Source organism: Thrips palmi, unplaced genomic scaffold (genome assembly GCF_012932325.1).
Source record: "Thrips palmi isolate BJ-2018 unplaced genomic scaffold, TpBJ-2018v1 HiC_scaffold_15, whole genome shotgun sequence".
Taxonomy (NCBI): domain Eukaryota; kingdom Metazoa; phylum Arthropoda; class Insecta; order Thysanoptera; family Thripidae; genus Thrips; species Thrips palmi.
The window spans coordinates 9,530,683-9,550,886 of NW_023144624.1; the positions used below are offsets into that span (position 1 = coordinate 9,530,683).

Below are 20,204 nucleotides of genomic sequence, written 5' to 3' on the forward strand. Positions count from 1 at the left end.
TGTTCTGAATGCGGCTGATGTGTTCAACTTTTACTCGTGCTGTGCCCGCGACTCTACCTCCTCCAGATCGTTTTCTTTCTTTTGTTTGGAATCAGTAAGTTTTTCTTTGTCTGTGATGAGAGTAGGGCCAGGTTGAGAAGAAACGCAATAGACAGCAATGTAGACAAAGTCAATTAACTTTATTATGATGCCACTAATCCATTACAAAATTTGCCTGGCATCTTAGGAGCAGAGATCTACAAAGAAATGAGATTGCATTTCCCTCAAATCATTAACATAATGACATTTGCTATGGTTTTCACCTAACAGGACACAATTTAAGGTGAGATCCATGTGCAATGTAATCTTAGTAAAATTGAATATACTACCACAATAGACTCATCCAAAATAGGTGGAAAAAAATGATCAAAGGTCAGAACGAACTCTGTTCTGAAAACAGAAGGGGCTAATCAGAGAATGTTCATCATTACAATTTTAAAACAATTAATAAAAATAAGTAGACTTAACAAACAAGCATACCAAAGACAATCAAGTTCCAGTAAAATGAACAGTAGCTAAAAGTATTACTTCATTCCCTTGAAAGCAGTACATTTAAACCAACATTTTTATACTCCTAAAGTAGAACCAAAATGAAAAAAAAAATTCATTTCATAATCTACAGTTACAGAATACTGGAAATGACAAAATTTAGTGAGACCAGGTATATTATCATAATATAATGCAGATCCAGATGCTTCACTAACATTGATAATCATAAAGGCAAGCAAAGCATGAGACAAGAATGAATATGCATTGGATGAAACTTCTTTGGAAATGCATTCTGAGGTCATGATTTCATTAGCCTTGTCCACCAATAAAAAGAAGTTAATAAATGGAAAGGTTTTACACCCAACCACCACCATTACTCCTGCCCAGACAAATATTGCTATTTACAATAAAATACTGTTGCACGATCATATAATACAGAATAAAAGACAATAAATATGTACAAAATAATCTACATTGAAGACATATCCAACAATGATCAAGTCACTAAGACTTCAGCTGCACATATTCTGGCATCAGTCGACACAGCACCATGTACAGAGTTCATAAACACTTATACAAAAATCATCAATAACATCCAAGCATAACTTAAGATTTGCTTTGTTTTCAGCATTACTCAATTCTTTCAGCATCACGCCACTGAAAGAGACCACAAAGAAAAGATTAAAGTCAGTGCATTAAACTTTAAACCAATTTAGACTCGGTCGAGAGGATTTAGAGGACTTACCTCAATCATCTTCCTCCTCTTCATCACTACTGACATATTTCCTAGAACGTTTGCGTCTCCCTTTCTCTACCTTCGGAGGTCGGCCACCACGCTTACTCCTCGGCTTTGATTCTTGTTCAGACTCCTCATCATCTATCAATCATAACAAATTTGTTAACAAACTAAATTGTAAAAGTAAAACAAAACCATAACCACCAACCACATCAGTAGTTTACCTTTATCAGATTCTTGCTCCTGATCTTGCTGCACTTGTTGACGAGCATTAGTGAAGACTGACTGAAGTACAATTGAGTCTTCATGTATGAGAGATTGCTCTTTGTTGTACAACTGAGCGTTTTTACAGAGTTGCATAAAGTCTTTTTCAAGATCGTCCATTTCAAAGTACTTGAGGACAAAACAAGAACAGAAGAAATTAAAATTAGTAAAGGAAATTATTGTTAATATTAAATAATATTTAGAAGAACACAAGAGACACTCACTTTAGATTCACTAATACGGGTCAAAATTCTGTTAATATCCATAGGCTTTTTGATGACTTCATAGTAATCAGGAAGAGCCTTACGGGAAGGAAGCTTCATGAATGGTTCACTAAGAACTCTTCCTTCCTCACTGTAATTAGAGGAAACAGACAACAAATCAGCACCAAGTAAATAATTGACAGTGTATGAACAAATAATTCATAAAAATATACCATACCTATCAGTGTACTTCACAACAATTGTCATGATTTTCTTCATCTGTTTCTTCACTTTTGGGTCAAGTGTGCTTTTCTCAGCAGCACCTCTCCTCTTCTTGATGGACAAGGGCTCGTCTTCATCATCATCATCTTTCTTTCTCTTCTTACGGCCCTTTTTGGAAGCTGGGCGCCTATCTTCTTCCTCTTCTTCCTCCTCATCGTCGAAGTCACCAAGATCATCCATTGCCTACATAAGGAATAAAATAGAAGATAAAACAAGTCCCTCACAAGGTATATTAGCTAACTTAGTACATGGGACAGAAAAAAAAAAAAGAAAAAAGGGGGAAAGCTCACCTTAAACCATTCTCTTTCAGTAAGACTATCAGTGTAATCAACCTCTTTCCTCTGCCTAGTGCCACGACCTAGACACTGCTCTGCTTCCTCTTCCTCATAGGCCAGGCGTTCCAGCTCTTCCTCTCCCTTTAGGAGCCACTCAGGGAGTTCACTTTCATCCACAAGTCGTGACTTGCGGCCCGAACCCTTGGCTGCATCCTCACGACGTCTATCCAAGTCCATCTTCTGGAAGGCTTCAAACTCACTCTCTGAGCGAGCCAACATTTGGTTGACCACTTCATCATCCGGAACCTCATTCTCTTCCTATATTTAAAAGAGCATAACATTTTTTTAAGAAGAGATAAAATTAACACCATTAACAATTGCAAACAGAATTCAATCAATCAATCACTAGAAAAAAATCAGAAACACAAAACCCACCTCATCATCAGCATCATCCTGGTGCAGAATGGTTTGCAGGAACTGCTGTCTTTCAGAACCAGTTGATTTTTGGTCAAACATACCAGCTTGAATAACTTTCTCATCCATATTCAGCTTGTATCGAGCAGCAGCTAAAATTCTCTCCTCTACAGAGTTGACAGTCATGAGTCTCAAAACCCTCACTTCATTCTGCTGACCAATACGATGAGCTCGATCCTGGGCTTGCAAATCTTGATGAGGGTTCCAATCAGAATCGAATATAACAACTGTGTCTGCAGCTTGTAAATTCAAACCAAGACCACCAGCACGAGTACTCAGCAAGAAAAGGAAGTATTCTGATGTAGGGCTGTTAAATTTCTTAAGGAGATCACCACGATCCTCTGCTTTAGTTGTACCATCAAGTCGAAGGTAACTGAAATTTCTCCAGGTAAGGTAATCTTCCATGATTGTCATGAGTTGTGTCATTTGACAGAAAAGAAGCACTCTGTGGTTTGTGGCCTTCAATTTGGGAAGAATACGATCCAGAAGCTCAAATTTGCCTGAAGTTCTATAGAGTTCTGGGCCTGTGACAGCTGTGCCTGTGTGCTCACTGTATTTCTCCTCAATTTGTTGGAACATGAATGGATGATTACATAACTTACGTAACTGCACAATCGTGTTCATTAAAGCCTTAGCACCACCCTTTCCTTGCTTTCCACGTTCAGTACCGTCAGTGAGGAGCACTCCCTTGCTCTGCATGTGTCTGTAGAGCACACGTTGAAGACCAGACATGTCACACTTAATGATGTATTCTACCTTATCAGGCAATTGAGACTCTACTTCCTTCTTGAGACGACGCAATAAGAAAGGTCTCAAAACTTTGTGAAGACGGCGAATAATAAGGATTGTTTCTTCTTCATTCAATTCTACCTTCTCACCAGTTGTTGCAAATGGTGCATTGAACCACTGCTCGAATGTACTGACAGATTTGAAGATTGATGGCAGGAGGAAATTCAACAAAGCCCACAATTCTGGCAATTTGTTTTGCAAAGGGGTTCCTGTCAAAAGCAGGCGATGAGGTGCAATGTAATGAGTATTCAAAACCTGAGTCAGTTTACAGTGGTGGTTCTTCATACGATGGCCTTCATCGATGATCATGTACTTCCAATGAATTTTAGCTAGAGTTGCTTTGTCCTTGATAACATATTCATAGGTTGTCATAAGCACATTAAATTTGCTATTTCTCATCTGAGCTTGTAATGATCGCCGGGCTTGTGGAGAACCCTTATAAGCTAGGCAAATGACAGAGGGAGCCCATTTTTCAAACTCCAAAACCCAATTGGACAAAGTAGAAAGTGGGACAATGATTAAGAAAGGTCCATTTACTTTCTTTTTCTCCATCAGATAAGTAATAAGGGCAATTGTCTGAATGGTCTTACCCAAACCCATCTCATCTGCCAAGATACCATTCAGATTATTATTGAACAAGGACACCAGCCATTCCAGACCCTTGACCTGGTACTCTTTGAGTTTACCATTGATAAGAATATCAGCTTGCTCTGTGACATGCTCATGAATAGTATGGGCAATGCTGTAATATGTGTGCTCTTCTCCTTTCTTTCCATATTCATCATCTTCCACCTTGGTGTTCTTCTGAAGAGCTCCTTTCTCACCTTCTTCACCCTCTTTTTCTTTCTTCTCGCCTCCCTCTGTTTCTTCTTCCTCATCATCAGTGTACTCTTCAACACACTCCCATCCTGGATTCTTTTCTAACCACGCATCTACTTCACTGGCCATTGGGGCATCGTCACCAGAAATCTCTTTACCAGTGGCTACCTCTCTGACGGTTACGCGGTAGTCTTCCTCATCTTCCTCCTCTTCATTGCCTTCTTGCCCCTCTTGACCACCTTCACCTTCCACTGGCTTCTTCTTCCTCCGTCTGCGTTTCTTTTGACTGTCTCGCTGCTTGAGCTTCTGCTCTAATTTATGCTGCTTCACCATTTCAGTCAAATTTCCAATGTACTCATCAGTTTGAGAAAGCAAGAATGCCAAACGCTTGTCTTTCTTTTGATCGATAAGCTTTCTGTAACCTTCTTCATCTTCAGCCATAAGACGGCGCATACGCTCTTTTTCAATTCTTTCTTGCTCCTTCTTTTGTTCCCTTTCGGCATTGGCGTGGTAATTCATAATAGCTTTGTTCAGACGGCCAATACGACCAAGGTTGTTGCGATGGAATTCTTTAAGGTCCTTGCTGTGTTGCAAGACTGTGTCAAGGTATTCCTTATGCCTCTGTCTGCGCTTCCTCTCAGCTTCGATCTTGAGTTGCTTCTCCAATTTTTCAGTAGCACGTGCTTCACGCAATCCTTGGCGTTTCGTTCGCTTGTAAAGTTTGATATTATGAGCTGTTTCAAGAGTTGTCATTGCACGGGTGTGTGCAACAATATCACTTCTCAGCTGACGCTGCAGGTTGAGAACACGCAAAGCTCTCAACTCAATCTGAGCCTGCAGTTTATCCTCTTCAGAAAGATTAGGGGGCAGATTGCTTAGAATTTCAATTCTGGATTGAATATTTTCTGCCACCTTCCTTTCACGCTCATCCAATGTTGCGAGCGGATCTATTCCACTGGGTTTGGGCATGGTCGTAGTGCGGGCATTCTTTCCCATGATGCTGGAAGTGGTGCTCAGCACCTGTTGCTGGATTTGGTGCGCTCCTGGGGGCAGACCGCCTTGATGCATTTGGGGGTGAGGAGGCATGCCTGGACCGATCGGGCCCTGGTGCATGGCTCTGCTCTGCATGCCCATTGGACCCATTGGGCCCATCGGACCCATGGGTCCCATCGGAGACATGCCCGGGTGCATCGGGCCGCCAGGATGCTGCATGGGGCCATGTTGTCCCATTCCAACCATGGCACCAGGATGTCCAGGATGTCCAGGGTGTCCAGGATGCCCTGGATGGCCTGGATGCGGACCCATTGGACCACCTGGAATACCACGAAAACGTTTTAGAAAAATCGTTCTTCAATTACACACTATCAACATTTCTCCTCAAAGACGATACACACCAGGATGAGGTCCCATAGGCCCACCGTGCTGGCCTGGGTGCGGTCCCATAGGACCGCCCGGGTGTTGGCCCATGGCGCCGGGATGTGGCGGGTAGCCCATGGGGCCACCTGGATGCATGGGGCCATGGGGGCCGTGAGGACCGTGAGGGCCTTGTGCAGACGGAGGACCACCTGGCTGTGGACCCTGAGGCATCATCTGACCCTGAAAACAAAAGACCAAGTTACAGACTCTGAAAGTAAAAATTTTTGAAATCAAGAAGCAAATTACAAGCCGGTTGAGTAGAAAAAGTGAGTACTTACATTGGTGTAGGACCTCACCTGGTGAGGAGGGCCTCCAGGTGGTGGAGTAGGACCGGGACGCTGTTGCATCCCTGGCGGTCCCGGAGGACCAGGAGGGCCTGGCGGACCTTGTTGTGGCCCTGAGGGCATTCCATGAGGGCCTGGTGGACCCGCTGGGCCTTGAGAGCCAGGCGTGGGTGGTCCACCGGCCGGTCCGTGAGGTCCAGGCGGTCCTTGCGGAGGACCTTGAGGCCCTGGAGGGCCGGGTGGGCCCGACAAGGGAGGTGTTGCAGCGCCGCCAGGTTGTCCCTGTCCTGCAGGGCCTTGAGATGGAGGGGCAGATCCCGGAGCTGCGGTGGGTGGCCCCGGGGGACCAGTAGGTGGCCCACCATGCGAAGGACCGTGGGGAGCACCATGAGGCGGCCCTCCATGGGGAGGCCCGCCATGAGGAGGAACGCCGTGAGATGGTCCGCCATGGGGAGGTCCGCCATGGGGAGGCCCACCATGGGGAGGTCCACCATGTGGAGGAATGCCATGTGGAGGAGCGCCGTGTGGAGGAGCGCCATGAGGAGGTGCACCATGTGGAGGTACGCCGTGCGGAGGAGCGCCATGAGGAGGACCGTGGGGCGGTCCATGAGGCGAGCCGCCATGAGGAGGACCGTGGGGTGGACCGTGGGGTGGACCATGAGGACCACTGTGTGGGCCACCGTGCGGTCCTCCATGAGGACCTGCGTGAGGTGGGCCGTGAGGTGGTCCGTGCGGCGGTCCGTGTGGCGGGCCGTGGGGTTGACCATGTGGTGGGCCATGAGGTGGGCCATGAGGCCCGCCATGAGGTCCACTGTGAGGACTCCCATGGGGAAGGCCATGCATACCGGTCGGAGGGCCACTTGGGGGCCCCGTTGGTGGGCCCGGGGTGGGCGGCCCGCTTGGAGGGCCTGATGGAGGGCCAGATGGTGGGCCTGAGGGTGGGCCGCTTGGAGGTCCTGGGTGGCCGGGCGGTGGTCCTTGCGGCGGAGGCGTGCCAGCGGGCCCGGGTGTTGGAGGTCCTCCAGGGGGCATTCCTTGGGGTCGCGGAGACGGCGCGCCGTGTGGTGGCATTGCCGGGCCTGGCGTCGGAGGCCCAGACGGAGGTCCAGACGGCGCTCCAGGCGTGCTAGGAGCAGGCGGTGGAACGGCACCAGCTGGTGTCGGCGAACCTGTGAACAGTCGACTGCAGTTAGAAAACGACAAACAATGCAGCACATTGATGCTGAAAAGAAGAAAATAGTGTCAATTGAAACATGATTTCAAAATAAGTCAAAATACACAACACAGACATTGAGTAACGTTCTCGTAAGACTACATATGATATGTTAGATAGGAGAAAGCGAAAGAGTACTTGGCTAACTTATGATGCGAGATGATCGAAGCTCGAAATAACTTGAATGCATTTCAAAAAACATTCTTCCCATCATTCTTTTTAGTGCCAAAGCTCAATAGAGCAATCATCAGTTAAAAATCATCACATCGGTACTTTAGTTGAATTAAATTAAGATTGAGAAGAAACTAGTAGAACAATACTACTCGCATTTCATGCAAACAAGATGTGCTATCATATTTGCATATAAAAGCTTCAAAATTAACATGCATTTTCATAGACACTTATACATAACAAAATAAAGATAAAGTAGTAATTGGATTGTGTTTAAAATATTTGTATCAAATAGAATTGACAGGGGAAATTTAAAATGATATGACTTTTGGTTTGACTTTACAGACAAAGGAATAGACACGTACATGAGTTTTAAAATTTACTGTAAATCAATTTATACTGATGGGGTGAAGGAGCATTGTGGCTTCTTTGGAAAATTGTGTATCATGGAGTGAGGTTGGTTGACAAAGGTTACAGAAGAGGGGGGACTTTGAAATTCCTGCAAATTATGTGCCATTAGAATTACATCAATGAAGATCTAGCCTTCATTCCATTTCAAACATGTCCTGCTAGAGTGAGAAAAAAAATTGATGCTTGGGTTCGTTTCAAGTTGTTCAGGTCCTTGCCTAGACAAAATAGATTAAAGATAAGTATCAAGCTTGGGAGAAGAATGGAAAGGAAAGTCCTTCTGTGGAAACTTAAGTTGAAAATTTTTCCTGAACAATAATCCAAAAATACAGACCAACTCAAAAGATAACCAAAATAAATTCAACAATTAGTAAAAAAAAAAAAAAGCCGAATAAAGTTTTTAAAAAACAGCGTTTGCAGAGAACGCCAAAAACAAAATGAAACAGCAGCTTGCCTCAGCAACCATTTAAAAAAATACAACAAAATAAACAAAAATGACAAGAGTAATAATTGAAAAGGAAATCTCTAAGACAGGACATGCCATAATGTGCCCGCAGCACACTACCTCCTTCCACTGGGGGTCCCACAGGGGATGTTGCTCCATGCTGACCAGGGCCTTGGGCGCCTGGTCCGGCTCCAGCTCCGGCAGAGGGCGGAGTGGGAGGCTGTGGAGGGCCTGGAAGGGCCTGGCCCTGGGCGGCGCTCTGAGCGGGGCCCTGAGCGGGGCCCTGAGCAGGGCCCGGTGGAGACCCTTGGGCAGGGCCAAGGCCGGCAAGGGCAGCGCCAGCAGGGGCTGCGGGGACACCGCCAGCGACGGCGGCAGCGGCTCCCTCTGGAGAGCCCTGAGACGGGACTCGCGAGCCTTGGGGAGAGCTAGGAACTTGCGAGGGCACGTCGGGGGAGGTCGACGCCGGAGGGCCCGGTGGGCGAGGGGACGGCGACGGAGCGGCGTGAGAGGACGAAGCCTCGGCGTCGGACGCTGAGGCTTGCGGTGACGGCGCCGAGGATGCTCGCGGCGACGGCGACGGAGATGGTGCTTCCCTCGCCACTTCCGCAGGCTGTGGAGACGCCGGAGTGCGAGCGTGCGGAGGCGGCGAGGCTTGCGACGACGAGGGGCCCTGTGGCGGCGACTGGCGGGCAGCCTGGGGAGAGGTCTGGCGGGGGGTCTGGGGGGCGCCGTGGGGGCTGGCGGGTACTTCGAAGGCGCTCTGGTGTCCTTGGTGAGGACCTTGATGTGACGACTGCGCGCCGTGGAGCATAGGCCCAGGGCCGTGATGACCTGGCAGGCCGTGAGGGCCCTGCCCGTGGAGAGGCCCGTGCAAGCCTCCGTGCGGTGGGCCGTGCAGTCCGGCGTGGCCGTGGAGTCCATGGGGGCCGTGGAGCGGGCCGTGTGGCCCGTGCAGCGGGCCGTGCATGGAGCTGAGCGGGCCGTGCGGGCCGTGCACGCCGCCGTGCGGAGGGCCATGCAGGTGGGGGTGGCCGTGGTGTGGCGGCCCTGGCCCGTGGCCGTGATGCAGAGGCCCATGGCCGTGGTGCAGGCCGCTGTAGAACGCGTGGGGGCCGCCGTGTGGACCGCCGTGGGAGGCAGCGTGGTGGCCACCGTGGGGAGCGCCGTGGGGTACAGCAGTTGAACTGGAGACTGGGCTTGGGGACGGCCCGCGCGGTGGGCCAGGCGAAGGTCCGGGAGAAGGACCTGGAGATGGGCCTTGAGGACCTTGTCCTTGCATGGCCTGGGAGGCACCCGAATGGGCGTGGGAGGGGGCGGGAGGAGACATTTGAGGCACCTGCGAAGGCTGGCTGGATTGGGGAGACACCTGAGAGGAGCTCTGGTGAGGAGGCTGTGGGGTCTGAGAGGGCTGAGGAGGGGTTGGGGGAGGTCCTTGATGCGGTCCTGGGGAAGGGCCTTGAGATGGGCCTGGCGAAGGTCCCTGCGGTGGTCCTGGAGAGGGTCCCTGTGGATGCGGATGTGCCTGGTGGGGTCCAGGAGAGGGACCCTGCTGTCCTGAAGATCCATGAGGCTGGCTCTGAGACGCCATTTGAGAATGCAGCTGAGAATGACTCTGCAGAGGACTTTGATGAGGACCTTGATGTGGTCCGTGAGAAAGGCTGTGAGGATATCCATGAGAGAGGCCATGAGACAGGCCATGTGCAAGACCATGAGGCAGGCTGTGAGACGGGCCATGTGACAGACTGTGTGAGAGACCATGAGATGGGCCATGAGGCAGGCTGGGGCCATGGGCCATGCTGTGAGGTAAACCGTGAGTGTGGCCATGACCCATATTTTGCATGTGACCCTGCGAAGACACATGACTGAAACCTTGCGAGGGTCCTCCGGTCATACCTGGTGCTCCTGGAGTGCTTGGAGTGGATGGGGGCTGGCTCGTTGCAGGAGTAAGTGGTCCAGGCCCTAAAACCAGCGAAAAAAAAAAAAAGTCATTTTGTGTCTTTGTGAAGAGCAAACTTTGATTTGTTAAAAAGGAAAAGAAAGAAACCTAAAGGAAAAGAGTAAACACATTCAGTTCACTGTACACACCTGCTGGGCCTGGTGGAGGCTGTTGGGGTCCTGGAGTCGGAGGGCCCTGGTGAGGTGAAGGTCCCGACTGAGGAGGGACTTGTGCTGCTCCAGATGGGGGCGGTCCCCCTGGCGGGCCAGAAGATCCGGGTCCGCTGCCCGGTCCCGGAGAAGCACCTGGGCCACTTGGAGGTTGTTGGAAGCTTGGTGGAGTTGGGCTCTGAGTTGAAGGGGGTGCTCCTTCGATTGGCTTGCCGCTTGCACCCAGTCGAGCATGCGGGGGAAGCAGGTTCCTTGCCATGCTACGGTATGATATGATTTGGAACCGCAGCATGTTCATTTGTGTCGGTGTGAACTGGTACTTTTGAGGCATCTCACTCTGTTGAGAGCCACCGAAGCCCTGAAAAACAGACAAATAATACAAAATCAAAATTCAATGTTCAACAACTCTTTACGCAGAGCAGGCTCTGAAAACACACATCTGCTAACACTATGCGGGGTATCTAATAATGCTATCTAATTGCACGATCTCAACCAGGGTTCTAGATGTCTAGTAACAAAGTTCAATAATACATTTCTTTAAAGTATAGTTAATACACATACAGTTATAAAATATTATGCACACAAAAACAAAAGAGAAAAAAACAGAACACTCTTGAATGATGACCAAACCAGAGAAAATAATAGAGTTGAAACAAAACAATGTACCATGCATGAAATCGCATCAGGCTACAAATATAGTACTCAATGAAAACAAACATGAGCCCGCAGTCTTCAGTATTCTACTATATAACCAGTCACGAAGTTGGCAACTGGGAAGCAAACTGTTGTGAATAATGACAGCAACACACCCTCCAGCATGCAAATTAATGTCCATTTACAGGGGATGACACAGCGAAACGCAAAGGGACAACGTGTCATGGAGAACACTACCACAGCGGACAAATACCACTACCACAACGACCTTGAAAAAATACGGACCTGCATGGGGGGACGCCCGCGCATCATCATCTGAGAATATCGAGGGTCTTCCGCCATACCCTTGTCTTCCATGGAGTCCACGCTCCGCTGCAGGGCAGTCAGGTTTTCCTGGCCACAGCCCTGCCAACACCAATTGCGTCTTCCTTCATCTCTCCTTCTACGCAACTACTAGCCCACTCAAACTAACGTCACATACTATTTCAAGGAGACTGACAGTCTTCTCCCAATCATCAACAAACCCAATGGAGTGAAACCTAACCCTACAGGTGTAGAACAACAAGTGCTCTGAAAACGTTCGCGGGGCCCCAGAACTACATGACAGTTCCTGGCAGACGACTGTAGGCAACCTGGCCGCTGGACTTCCCTACTTGCGGCGCGACTCGCGACCTAGGTGCAAAGAGGAGATGCGGCTAGGTACAACTAGGTGCAGACTGCCTACATGGCACCAAGCCGACCAGGCCGGGGCAACCTAACCTCATTTCCATACGACAACAAACACTGTTATCACTACACCGCGGCGAGCGGACTAGCAGACTACCGCGGGCCGTCCCGCGGCTGGTCAATCTGACTTGTAAGTCAATGGCGGGTAAAAATGTCCTATGGCGCCAGACGCGGCCAGGCAAAAGCCCGGTGGGCGGAAATTAGAGCAGAGAGCGACCTTGGCGACGGCGGCGACGACGGCCTTATCTCGACTGGGCGCCGCGGCCGCACCCTACCCCGCCCGCCCCCGCACCGCGCCTCGCCTCGCCGGCACCGCGGGGAAGTCGACTCCTGTACGTGCACCATGCACCCCTTTAAAATTCAGCAAAGCCACGGCGGCCACCGCTACCACGAGAGGCAGCGGTGGTGCTGCCGGACGAGGGAAGGACATGGGGGATGGGATGGACAAGGACCGGTGAACGGCGCGCTGAAGGCCGCCGTCGGAATCGCGAGTTGACGAGTTCTGGCGCCATTTTTTTGCAGGGTTCAGGCGGTCGCATCGAGACCGCGGCAACGCATCTCGGGCGAGAAGATGCAGGTGCAAGGTCATCGCCGTTATCTCATTACTGAGTCGAGTCGAGCAAGTCGGCGGGTCTGCCTGAGAAAGCCCAGCCGGGGCCACGCCTGGGGAGCCGAGCCGAGGCGGGCACCCCGCCGGCCGGAGACTCGCCAAGGGTAGGGGTGGGAGGTGCACGGGTAGCCCCGGGCCTCGGGGTGCCCGGCAGGGGCACGCTGCAGCACGCTGCAGCACGCTGCGCAGAGCACACGGTTCTGGGGCTGCATCACGCCCCGGCCACGCCGTCAGCACGTGATCCGTGCGTGGCCGGGAGGGCCGGGACGGGGTGGGGGAGGGCGGCCCTCTGCCTCGGCCGGCCGGCATAGTCCGTTTGCCGAAACGTGCATCTTATCTACTCTGTTATGCACGGCGCTATCAAATCCGCGCGCGAAGCCACACCGATCGCGTCGTGCTGTGAGTCAACCGCGGAAAGCAGCGCGAGCAGCGCGCGGCCAGTGACGCCACGAGCCTTCTCCACCCACACGCAGCCCGCGCCGCCCGCCGATATCGGGCGTGGCCGTCAAAAGGGCGCGCACCGCTGGGATTCGAACCCGCGCGACCCGGCGGCCACGATCACGCTGCCTGCTGACGCCAGGCGCGTGCCGCCAGTGCTGCCCGCCGGCCGAAGCGTGCGCTGATCTCTGCACCGGCGGACACCTGCAGGTGCAGTGCGGTGCAGCTGCCGCGCGCCGACTGGCCGGCCACACGGCCAGGGGTTGCGCCACGGCCGTCTGCGGCGTGTCTGTCCGCGGAGCCGACACGGAGCGGGTTTATTTCGTTCTGGAAGGTTTGGCCGGCAATCGGCAAACATCCCCCGGGCGCGGCGCGGCGATACGAGGGAAGGGCCGCGGCCGGTCGCGTGCCGGGCCGGCGAGCGCGGGGCGGAGCGGCGGAGCGGAGCGCGCCGCAGCGGAAAAGTTCCGGCCGGCGCAGCGAACTACTCTTTGCGCTGTGCACGCGTTGCACGGGGGTTGCCAGCAGCACGCTGGGGTGAAAACATTAGTACTCGGCAAACACGCCCCGCCCCGCGGGGCCCACGCTCGCACCGCGTGGACAGCCACACGAACGGCGGCACGGCGGCCACGCCGCAAATGACGAGGCCGCGCCCCACTGACGACGTTCCCGCCCGTTCAGATGCGTGTCCTGTCGTTTTCATCCGCCGGTTCAAACGTTCAAACCACTCGCTGGGCCGCCATGCCGCGCCACGCGAACACTGTTTGCAATTACGATAAGTGCAATCACGCACCGAGCCCGTGGCGTGCGGGGCGTGCGGCCCGGCCGGGGAGGGGGAGGGGCACCCCCGGGAAATGTTGGAAATATTCCGCCCTCGGCTCCCTTTCTCCTCGCCATGTTCGAACCCTGCGCAGGCTTAGGAAAATTTCGGCGGTCCGGGGGAGTGGGTCAACGCGCCTCCAGCCGCTCCAGCCCGGGCGGGGGAGAGGGGGCGGGGAGCCCTGCCCTATCCCTTCGCAGGCTTAGGGCAGCGTCCCTCACCCTCCCAAACTAAACCTGACGCACGCAACTACCTGTGGAACTTTCCATGATCAGAAAGCCGTGCCACAGCGCCGCTGCGCCGCCACAACACAAAAGGGGGTGGGGTGGGGAGACAAACAAGAGGAGAAAAAGGCCCTAAGAAAAGGAGACGGTTCTCACAGGACGAAAAATTCCCAACTGCAGACACCCCCTGCACTGTAAAATGTAAATTCTGAGCGAGGGCTGTTATGCATACAAACGGCCTAGAAAAGTTGCAACTACACAGCACATACAGTACCAGTGCGAAACAATTTGAACCGAGGCCCAAAAGTCGTTAGCAAAAGCATGTGGTGCTGACACATTGACAGGGGCGAAAATGATTTCCCAAATCGGGGGAATAATTTAGCCGACCCCATCAACGCTAGAACGGTCAGCCGGAGGTCGAGGACAGGAGAACCATTTAACGAGACATCCGCGTGCCCCCCCTCTTTTCCCCTAGAAAAAGTTAATGGACCGCCAGGCTGGGCGAACAAATGTACAAATAGCCCTTTGCCTACACCTGATCATTGATGCTACAAGCCTCCCGAGGCGGAAAATGAAAAAGATTAAAATGGCGCCCACTACAAGTAAAACATGACATGTGGATGTTGCGGGTGATTTAACGGCGCCGTGATAAGAGTTACTTTTGGATGACGAGGCAAAACACACAACGTTACACTTGAGCAGGGGGACGCCAAAGCTTGCCGTAAGCCAGCCGAGCGCCACGCTAAACATTTACCCCAACGTCGCGTCACGGCCACGCCGCCACGCGGCGACAAAACCGCGACAAGATTGGTCCCGGGGCCACGTCCGGAAACTTGTTCTCTCATTCAGACTGCTCGCAAAACACCGACCAAGGGACAAAGTAGCCAAACAAACTGCAGCACGTAAACTCGAGCTCTCACGGCGCCCGTCAGCATGCACCACGCCAACACGCTCAGACAACCTTCCGCGTAAAACGCACCTGCAGACAACAGTTTCATTCCCCGGAGAGAGAGAGAGAGAGAGAGCGAAACCACACATGGCACGTGGAATTTAGAATTCCAAGTTGAAGCAAAGCAACAATAAAACTTCGGAGACATACTAGTCGAACGCAGATCCAAACAAAACCACGCACCTCCACTGCGGGGAAATCAGACACGGTCGAACACAGGCGTCGCCCTCTCACCCACTTCAAAGCAAACTAAACACGAGTTCAAACATTTTCGTCTTAGAATGTTCAAAAATCAAAACATTGCCAAACTTTGGGCCGATGGCAAGTTTGATGGCGCTGTTCAATGTTGTTGGCGAGGGCTTGGGCCAATCAGGGAGCTCGCTCGCCCCGGCCATGCGGCTCCCCCACCCCGCCCCGTCTGTTTACCCCCGGCTAGCATAAAAGCAGAGCGCACCGACCCGAGCATCACAGTGTGCCTGAGCTTCCCATCCGAGACGCATCTCTCCGCACAGCATCGCCTGCCCGACGCCAGTCACTCTTCTCGACGAGCATCTTCACGTCAACCAACTCCGTCAACATGCCTGGACACGATTTGGACTTATACTTCAACACCGCCCTCGGCCTCGCCAAGGAAGCCGGCAAGGTAAGCAGCACTCTTGGTTACGACTTTGTGGCAGAACGGCTTGTGTTCGAGTTGGCCGCGCTAGAGCCGTCCCGTCCGCGCTGTTGACTCGCTCGCCCCATTCGACATGTGCGTGACATGGCCCGGTACTTGTTGTTGTAGATCGTCAAGGAGGGTTTCCTGACCTCCAAGAACGTGGTGGCCAAGGCCGTCTCTTGGGACTTTGTCACCGAGTACGACCAGGCGTCCGAGAAGTTCCTCATCTCTGGCCTGGCCAAGGCCTTCCCCGCCCACAAGTTCATCGGCGAGGAGACCGTGAGCGGCAGCAACGAGGAGCCCGTCCTGACCGAGGAGCCCACCTGGGTCATCGACCCCATCGACGGAACCACCAACTTCGTGCACGGCTTCCCCCTGACGTGCATCTCCATCGCCCTGGCCATCAACAAGGAGGTCGTCCTCGCCATTGTGTACAACCCTGTCTACGACCACATGTTCACCGCAAGGAAGGGCCAAGGCGCCTACCTCAACGGCGAGAGGATCTACGCTTCAAAAGAAACCGGTAAGTCAATGTCCCACTGTCAGCGAAATTGAGTTTCTTCCTAGGCAAATGCTAACTTGTTAAACTTTGTTCTTGCAGACATCAGCAGAGCTGTAGTCGCCCTGGAGCTTTCACTTGCCAGAGATCCTAAGCTTCACGACAAGATCATGAACAGGGCTAAGAGCATCATCTCCACCGCCACTGGGTAAGTTCAATTCTATGGAGTACAAGTTTCCACAAATGAAAGTTTTCTCTGTAATTGCTGAGACTAACAATTTGTTCCACCCACAGCATCCGTGTGACTGGTTCCTGCGCTCTATCCCTCTGCTACGTGGCCTTAGGAAGCTTCGAAGCCTACCAAGTTGACCACCTCCACAGCTGGGACGTCGCAGCAGGCTCTCTCATCATCACCGAGGCTGGCGGTGTTGTGGTAGACACCAGTGGAGACAAGTTCGACATGATGGCACACCGAATTCTGGCTGCAGGCACACCCCAAATTGCTGAGTCTCTATCATCACTCATCAAGAAGGCAGATGGTGAAATGAAAGCTATTGCCAGCTAATCCTTTGAACTCTGTGATATTATATGTAGGATTTTCTCCTGAACTGCGATAATTTGCCTCTGTGAGGTCTGTACAAACTGATAGATATATAATTTTAATTTTAGTCATAATGTAACACCATCTCATGTACGGCATAAGATTTGTGTTAAATTTTAAATTGAAGACTGCACTTTTATACATATGATTTATAATAAACTCGAGTATTTTTAAACTTCAACTTGTGATTTTCCCCACCTGACCTTCAAAGCACACATTATGAATTGAATGGAATATGGAAAAATACTACAGCTTTCTGGTTGCCAAATACATAGAAGCAGCACACTAAGATGAAGTCAATTTCAGCAGTTATTGCCATCAGTAAAGCCTGTGCCCACAGTATCTGCCATTTACTCGACCCGCTAGCTCCATCCATGCAACGATATACTACTTGCACATACCTGGGGAGGACCCGGATTCGCCATGCCATGCTGGAATCCTTGGCCGAGTCCAATGTTGCCCGAAGGCCCATTCATGTGCATTCCTGGAGGTGGGCCGTGCCCAGGGTGGCCTGAGGGCTGTCCAGGACTTTGAGCCGAATGAGGTGGAGGTGCCGAGTGGCCAGGTGTATGAGGTCCCGGAGGGCCAGCACTGTGTGGTGAAGATGGAGGGTGACCTGCAAAATGATCCAAAGACGGGGATACATATAGCTGACAGTCACTTTTTCTTTCAGTGAAAAATTGGTTAAACTTCAAAGTGCTTTAAACTTATGTAGCAAATTGACAAGATCAAGCGAAATTTTACATAACAGAATAATAGGTGAAGGGCATAACAAAATGTTAGTGCTTTCTTGTCTTTTTATTACTAAAATAATCTCAATAACACAAGGTAGGCACCATGCCGCACCTGAAGGAGTATGGCTTGGGGCTGGGTGGGATGGGGGTTGATGGCCAGAGCCAGGGTGACTCTGATGGCTAATAGGATGTCCTGGGTGTTGACCAGGATGCTGGCCAGGGTGTTGGCCTGGGTGTTGGCCAGGATGTTGGCCGGGGTGTTGGCCAGGATGTTGGCCAGGGTGCTGACCAGGATGCTGGCCGGGGTGCTGCCCTGGGTGCCCCTGCCCCATGTGACTTGGGTGGCTAGGGTGGGAAGGACTCTGTCCAGGATGACCCTGGCTTGGGTGAGCTTGCCCAGGATGTCCCTGACCAGGATGAAGAGGGTGGCCGCCAGATCCGGGATGTCCTGATCCAGGGTGTCCGGGAGGATTGTGTCCAGGTCCGCCTGGATGTCCTGACGACGGATGGCCGGGGCCTCCTGGATGTCCTGAACCCGGGTGGCCAGCACCAGGGTGGCCTGAGCCAGGATGACTTGATCCAGGATGCGATGCTCCAGGGTGTCCGGGTCCAGGATGCCCAGAGCCTGGGTGCCCTGAGCCAGGGTGGCCCGGTGAGGGGTGGCCAGCTCCTGGGTGTCCAGATCCAGGATGTCCGGAAGCGGGATGGCCAGATGATGGATGCCCAGGCCCGGGATGGCCGGAACCAGGATGTCCTGGCCCAGGGTGGCCGCCGTGAGTCGGTGCAGAGTGGCTGCCGGGATGCCCCTGACTGGGGTGTCCAGGTCCTGGATGTCCTTGCCCTGGATGTCCTTGACCTGGATGGCCTTGCCCCGGATGTCCTTGTCCTGGGTGTCCTTGTCCAGGGTGTCCTTGTCCGGGGTGTCCTTGTCCGGGGTGTCCTTGCCCCGGATGTCCTTGTCCAGGATGTCCTGGACCAGGATGGCCTTGACTGGGGTGTCCTTGACTGGGGTGTCCTTGACTGGGGTGTCCCTGTCCTGGATGTGGTTGGCCAGGGTGGCCAGGGTGGCCCGGGCCGGGATGTCCTGCCTGAGAAGGATGACTTTGGCTGGGGTGACTTGGCCCTGAATGTTGATTATGGTGGCCAGGGTGTCCTGCAAAACAATTAAATAAAAAATTAATTTAAATATGAAACTAAGAACACAAACATGCTTTTACAAATGGCACATGATAAAAATAATAACTGATAATTAATTAAATCTCACCAGGATGTCCTTGATGGCTTGGGTGGCCAGGGTGGCCAGGGTGCCCAGGGGGTCCTTGCGAAGGATGTCCATGATGGACATGATGCGAAGGAGGCCCTTGGTGCTGTCCCGGGTGACCAGGCGCCCCAGGGTGGCCAGGCCCTGCATGCTGTCCAGGGTGCCCTGGGTGCCCTGGGTGAGGTGGATAGCCTGTGGGGCCTGGGCTGTGTGGGTGGTGGTGAGATGGAGGCCCCATTGGTGAAGGAGAATGTGATGGTGGAACCATCCCAGAAGGTGATGGCATAGGGGATGGCGACTGTTGTGGTGGCCCCATCGGAGATGGAGTCTGTGGCGGGGGCATGGGAGAGGATTGCGGTGAAGGGCTTGCCATCTTGCCCTTCACTTATCTGCAAAACGCAATAATAAAACGATAAAAAACACAAAAGTTAAATGGAGTTGGAAAATTTATTACAATATGTTGTGATTTCATAAATGCACAATTCTAGCTAGTAGTTTTAGTCCCAGGAGAATACACATGAATTTTAGTTCGAATTTAGACAAAAGGAAGTGTTTTAGAAACAAATCAGTAATGAGCAAATGGTTTCACAGTGAATTTTTACCCACAAGAAAGACAAACCGCTACGGTCGACAGCCCAAACTGAAGATTGAGAAAATTACACACTACATTTTGAGTCATGGGAGAGGTTAGCAACGCCCCAGCAGTTTCTAATACAGATAACCTCAAAGGGCCCTAGCAGACAGAAAAATATTGTAAACTGACCGAGAACTCTGATATCACCGAAATAATAAATAAAATTGTCCATTAAATACGTGAGATTGCATGATTTCTCGTACAAGAAAATACTTGAAGCCGTGTAAAATTTTGCTCCCCACTACCCTTCCAACGACCCGGGTTAGGCCACAAGACGCAGCCCGGCTCCCACACGGCTTAAAATTGTGCACATAGCCCCGTTTGCAGTCTCGTCTGAGAAATCAAGTGGAAATTGGAAGTGTGAATTTGTGTGAGACAAATAATGCTGTATTTGTAGCAGTATATCTACAGAAAGGTCGGGAACGAGGCTACCCAACCATGAATAGGAAGCATCGAGAGACGCTAAAAGTCGGCTACTTACTTTAGCTCTTGGAGCTTTTCCACTAGATTAAAACCATTCAAACGTTGGCTCCCACTTCTCACATATTTGAGGTGAAATAGAAATTTGTTCACCAATTTTTCTGTTACGTAAATTCATTCGATAAATGTAAATAAGTCTCTGATTCGGCGAAGCCGTCCACTATGCCCAAATAAAAACAACACCGCTGCTGCTTTGCTGACGGACGCCGTCTCACTACCAACTTTGACACCAAAAATACTTCGGTTCCGAAAATTTATTATTTGAGCACCGTTATCTTTTAGTTGAATTACTTATTTCCTGGATAGCTCATGGTATTGTTACATATCTTTGAAGATCTTAACTACAACGTGAAAACTGGAAAATCTTACGGAAAGAACCGCAAGCGGTCGTGGAGGAGTCCAGCAAGCCGTGACTGAGACACCATCACTTTCCAATCACATTTTTTAAATTAAAGTTCCCTTTGGCCCAGTAAATTGCGGTAAATTGTTGAAAATGAACT

At 51.4% G+C, this 20,204-nt stretch overlaps 2 protein-coding genes across 14 annotated transcripts; one reads left to right on the forward strand and one right to left on the reverse strand.

Annotated features, from left to right (window-relative positions):
• Nucleotides 1–160: 160 nt before the first annotated feature.
• LOC117641769 (ATP-dependent helicase brm-like) lies at nt 161–19,907 on the reverse strand. Of its 13 annotated transcripts, none has more exons than XM_034379373.1 (17): nt 19,706–19,907; nt 19,197–19,230; nt 18,594–18,979; nt 17,442–18,482; nt 16,997–17,211; nt 11,356–11,475; nt 10,396–10,774; nt 10,204–10,269; nt 6,065–7,239; nt 5,765–5,966; nt 2,724–5,683; nt 2,304–2,606; nt 1,970–2,196; nt 1,753–1,882; nt 1,489–1,657; nt 1,274–1,405; nt 161–1,185 (listed from the first exon to the last, which is right to left on the reverse strand). In XM_034379373.1, exons 3-16 carry the CDS (start codon nt 18,961–18,963, stop codon nt 1,275–1,277), a joined length of 7,488 nt encoding a protein of 2,495 aa, XP_034235264.1. In that variant the 5' UTR covers nt 18,964–18,979; nt 19,197–19,230; nt 19,706–19,907; the 3' UTR covers nt 161–1,185; nt 1,274. The 13 variants fall into 13 exon arrangements, with proteins under 13 accessions (XP_034235264.1, XP_034235266.1, XP_034235269.1 ...); XM_034379375.1 differs by having other exon boundaries at nt 19,197–19,323; XM_034379378.1 differs by lacking the exon at nt 19,197–19,230 and having other exon boundaries at nt 17,742–18,482.
• On the forward strand, nt 15,156–16,770 carry LOC117641740 (inositol monophosphatase 2). Its single transcript, XM_034379320.1, has 5 exons — nt 15,156–15,182; nt 15,274–15,480; nt 15,622–16,018; nt 16,097–16,202; nt 16,289–16,770. Exons 1-5 carry the CDS (start codon nt 15,156–15,158, stop codon nt 16,557–16,559), a joined length of 1,008 nt encoding a protein of 335 aa, XP_034235211.1. The 3' UTR covers nt 16,560–16,770.
• Nucleotides 19,908–20,204: the final 297 nt, after the last annotated feature.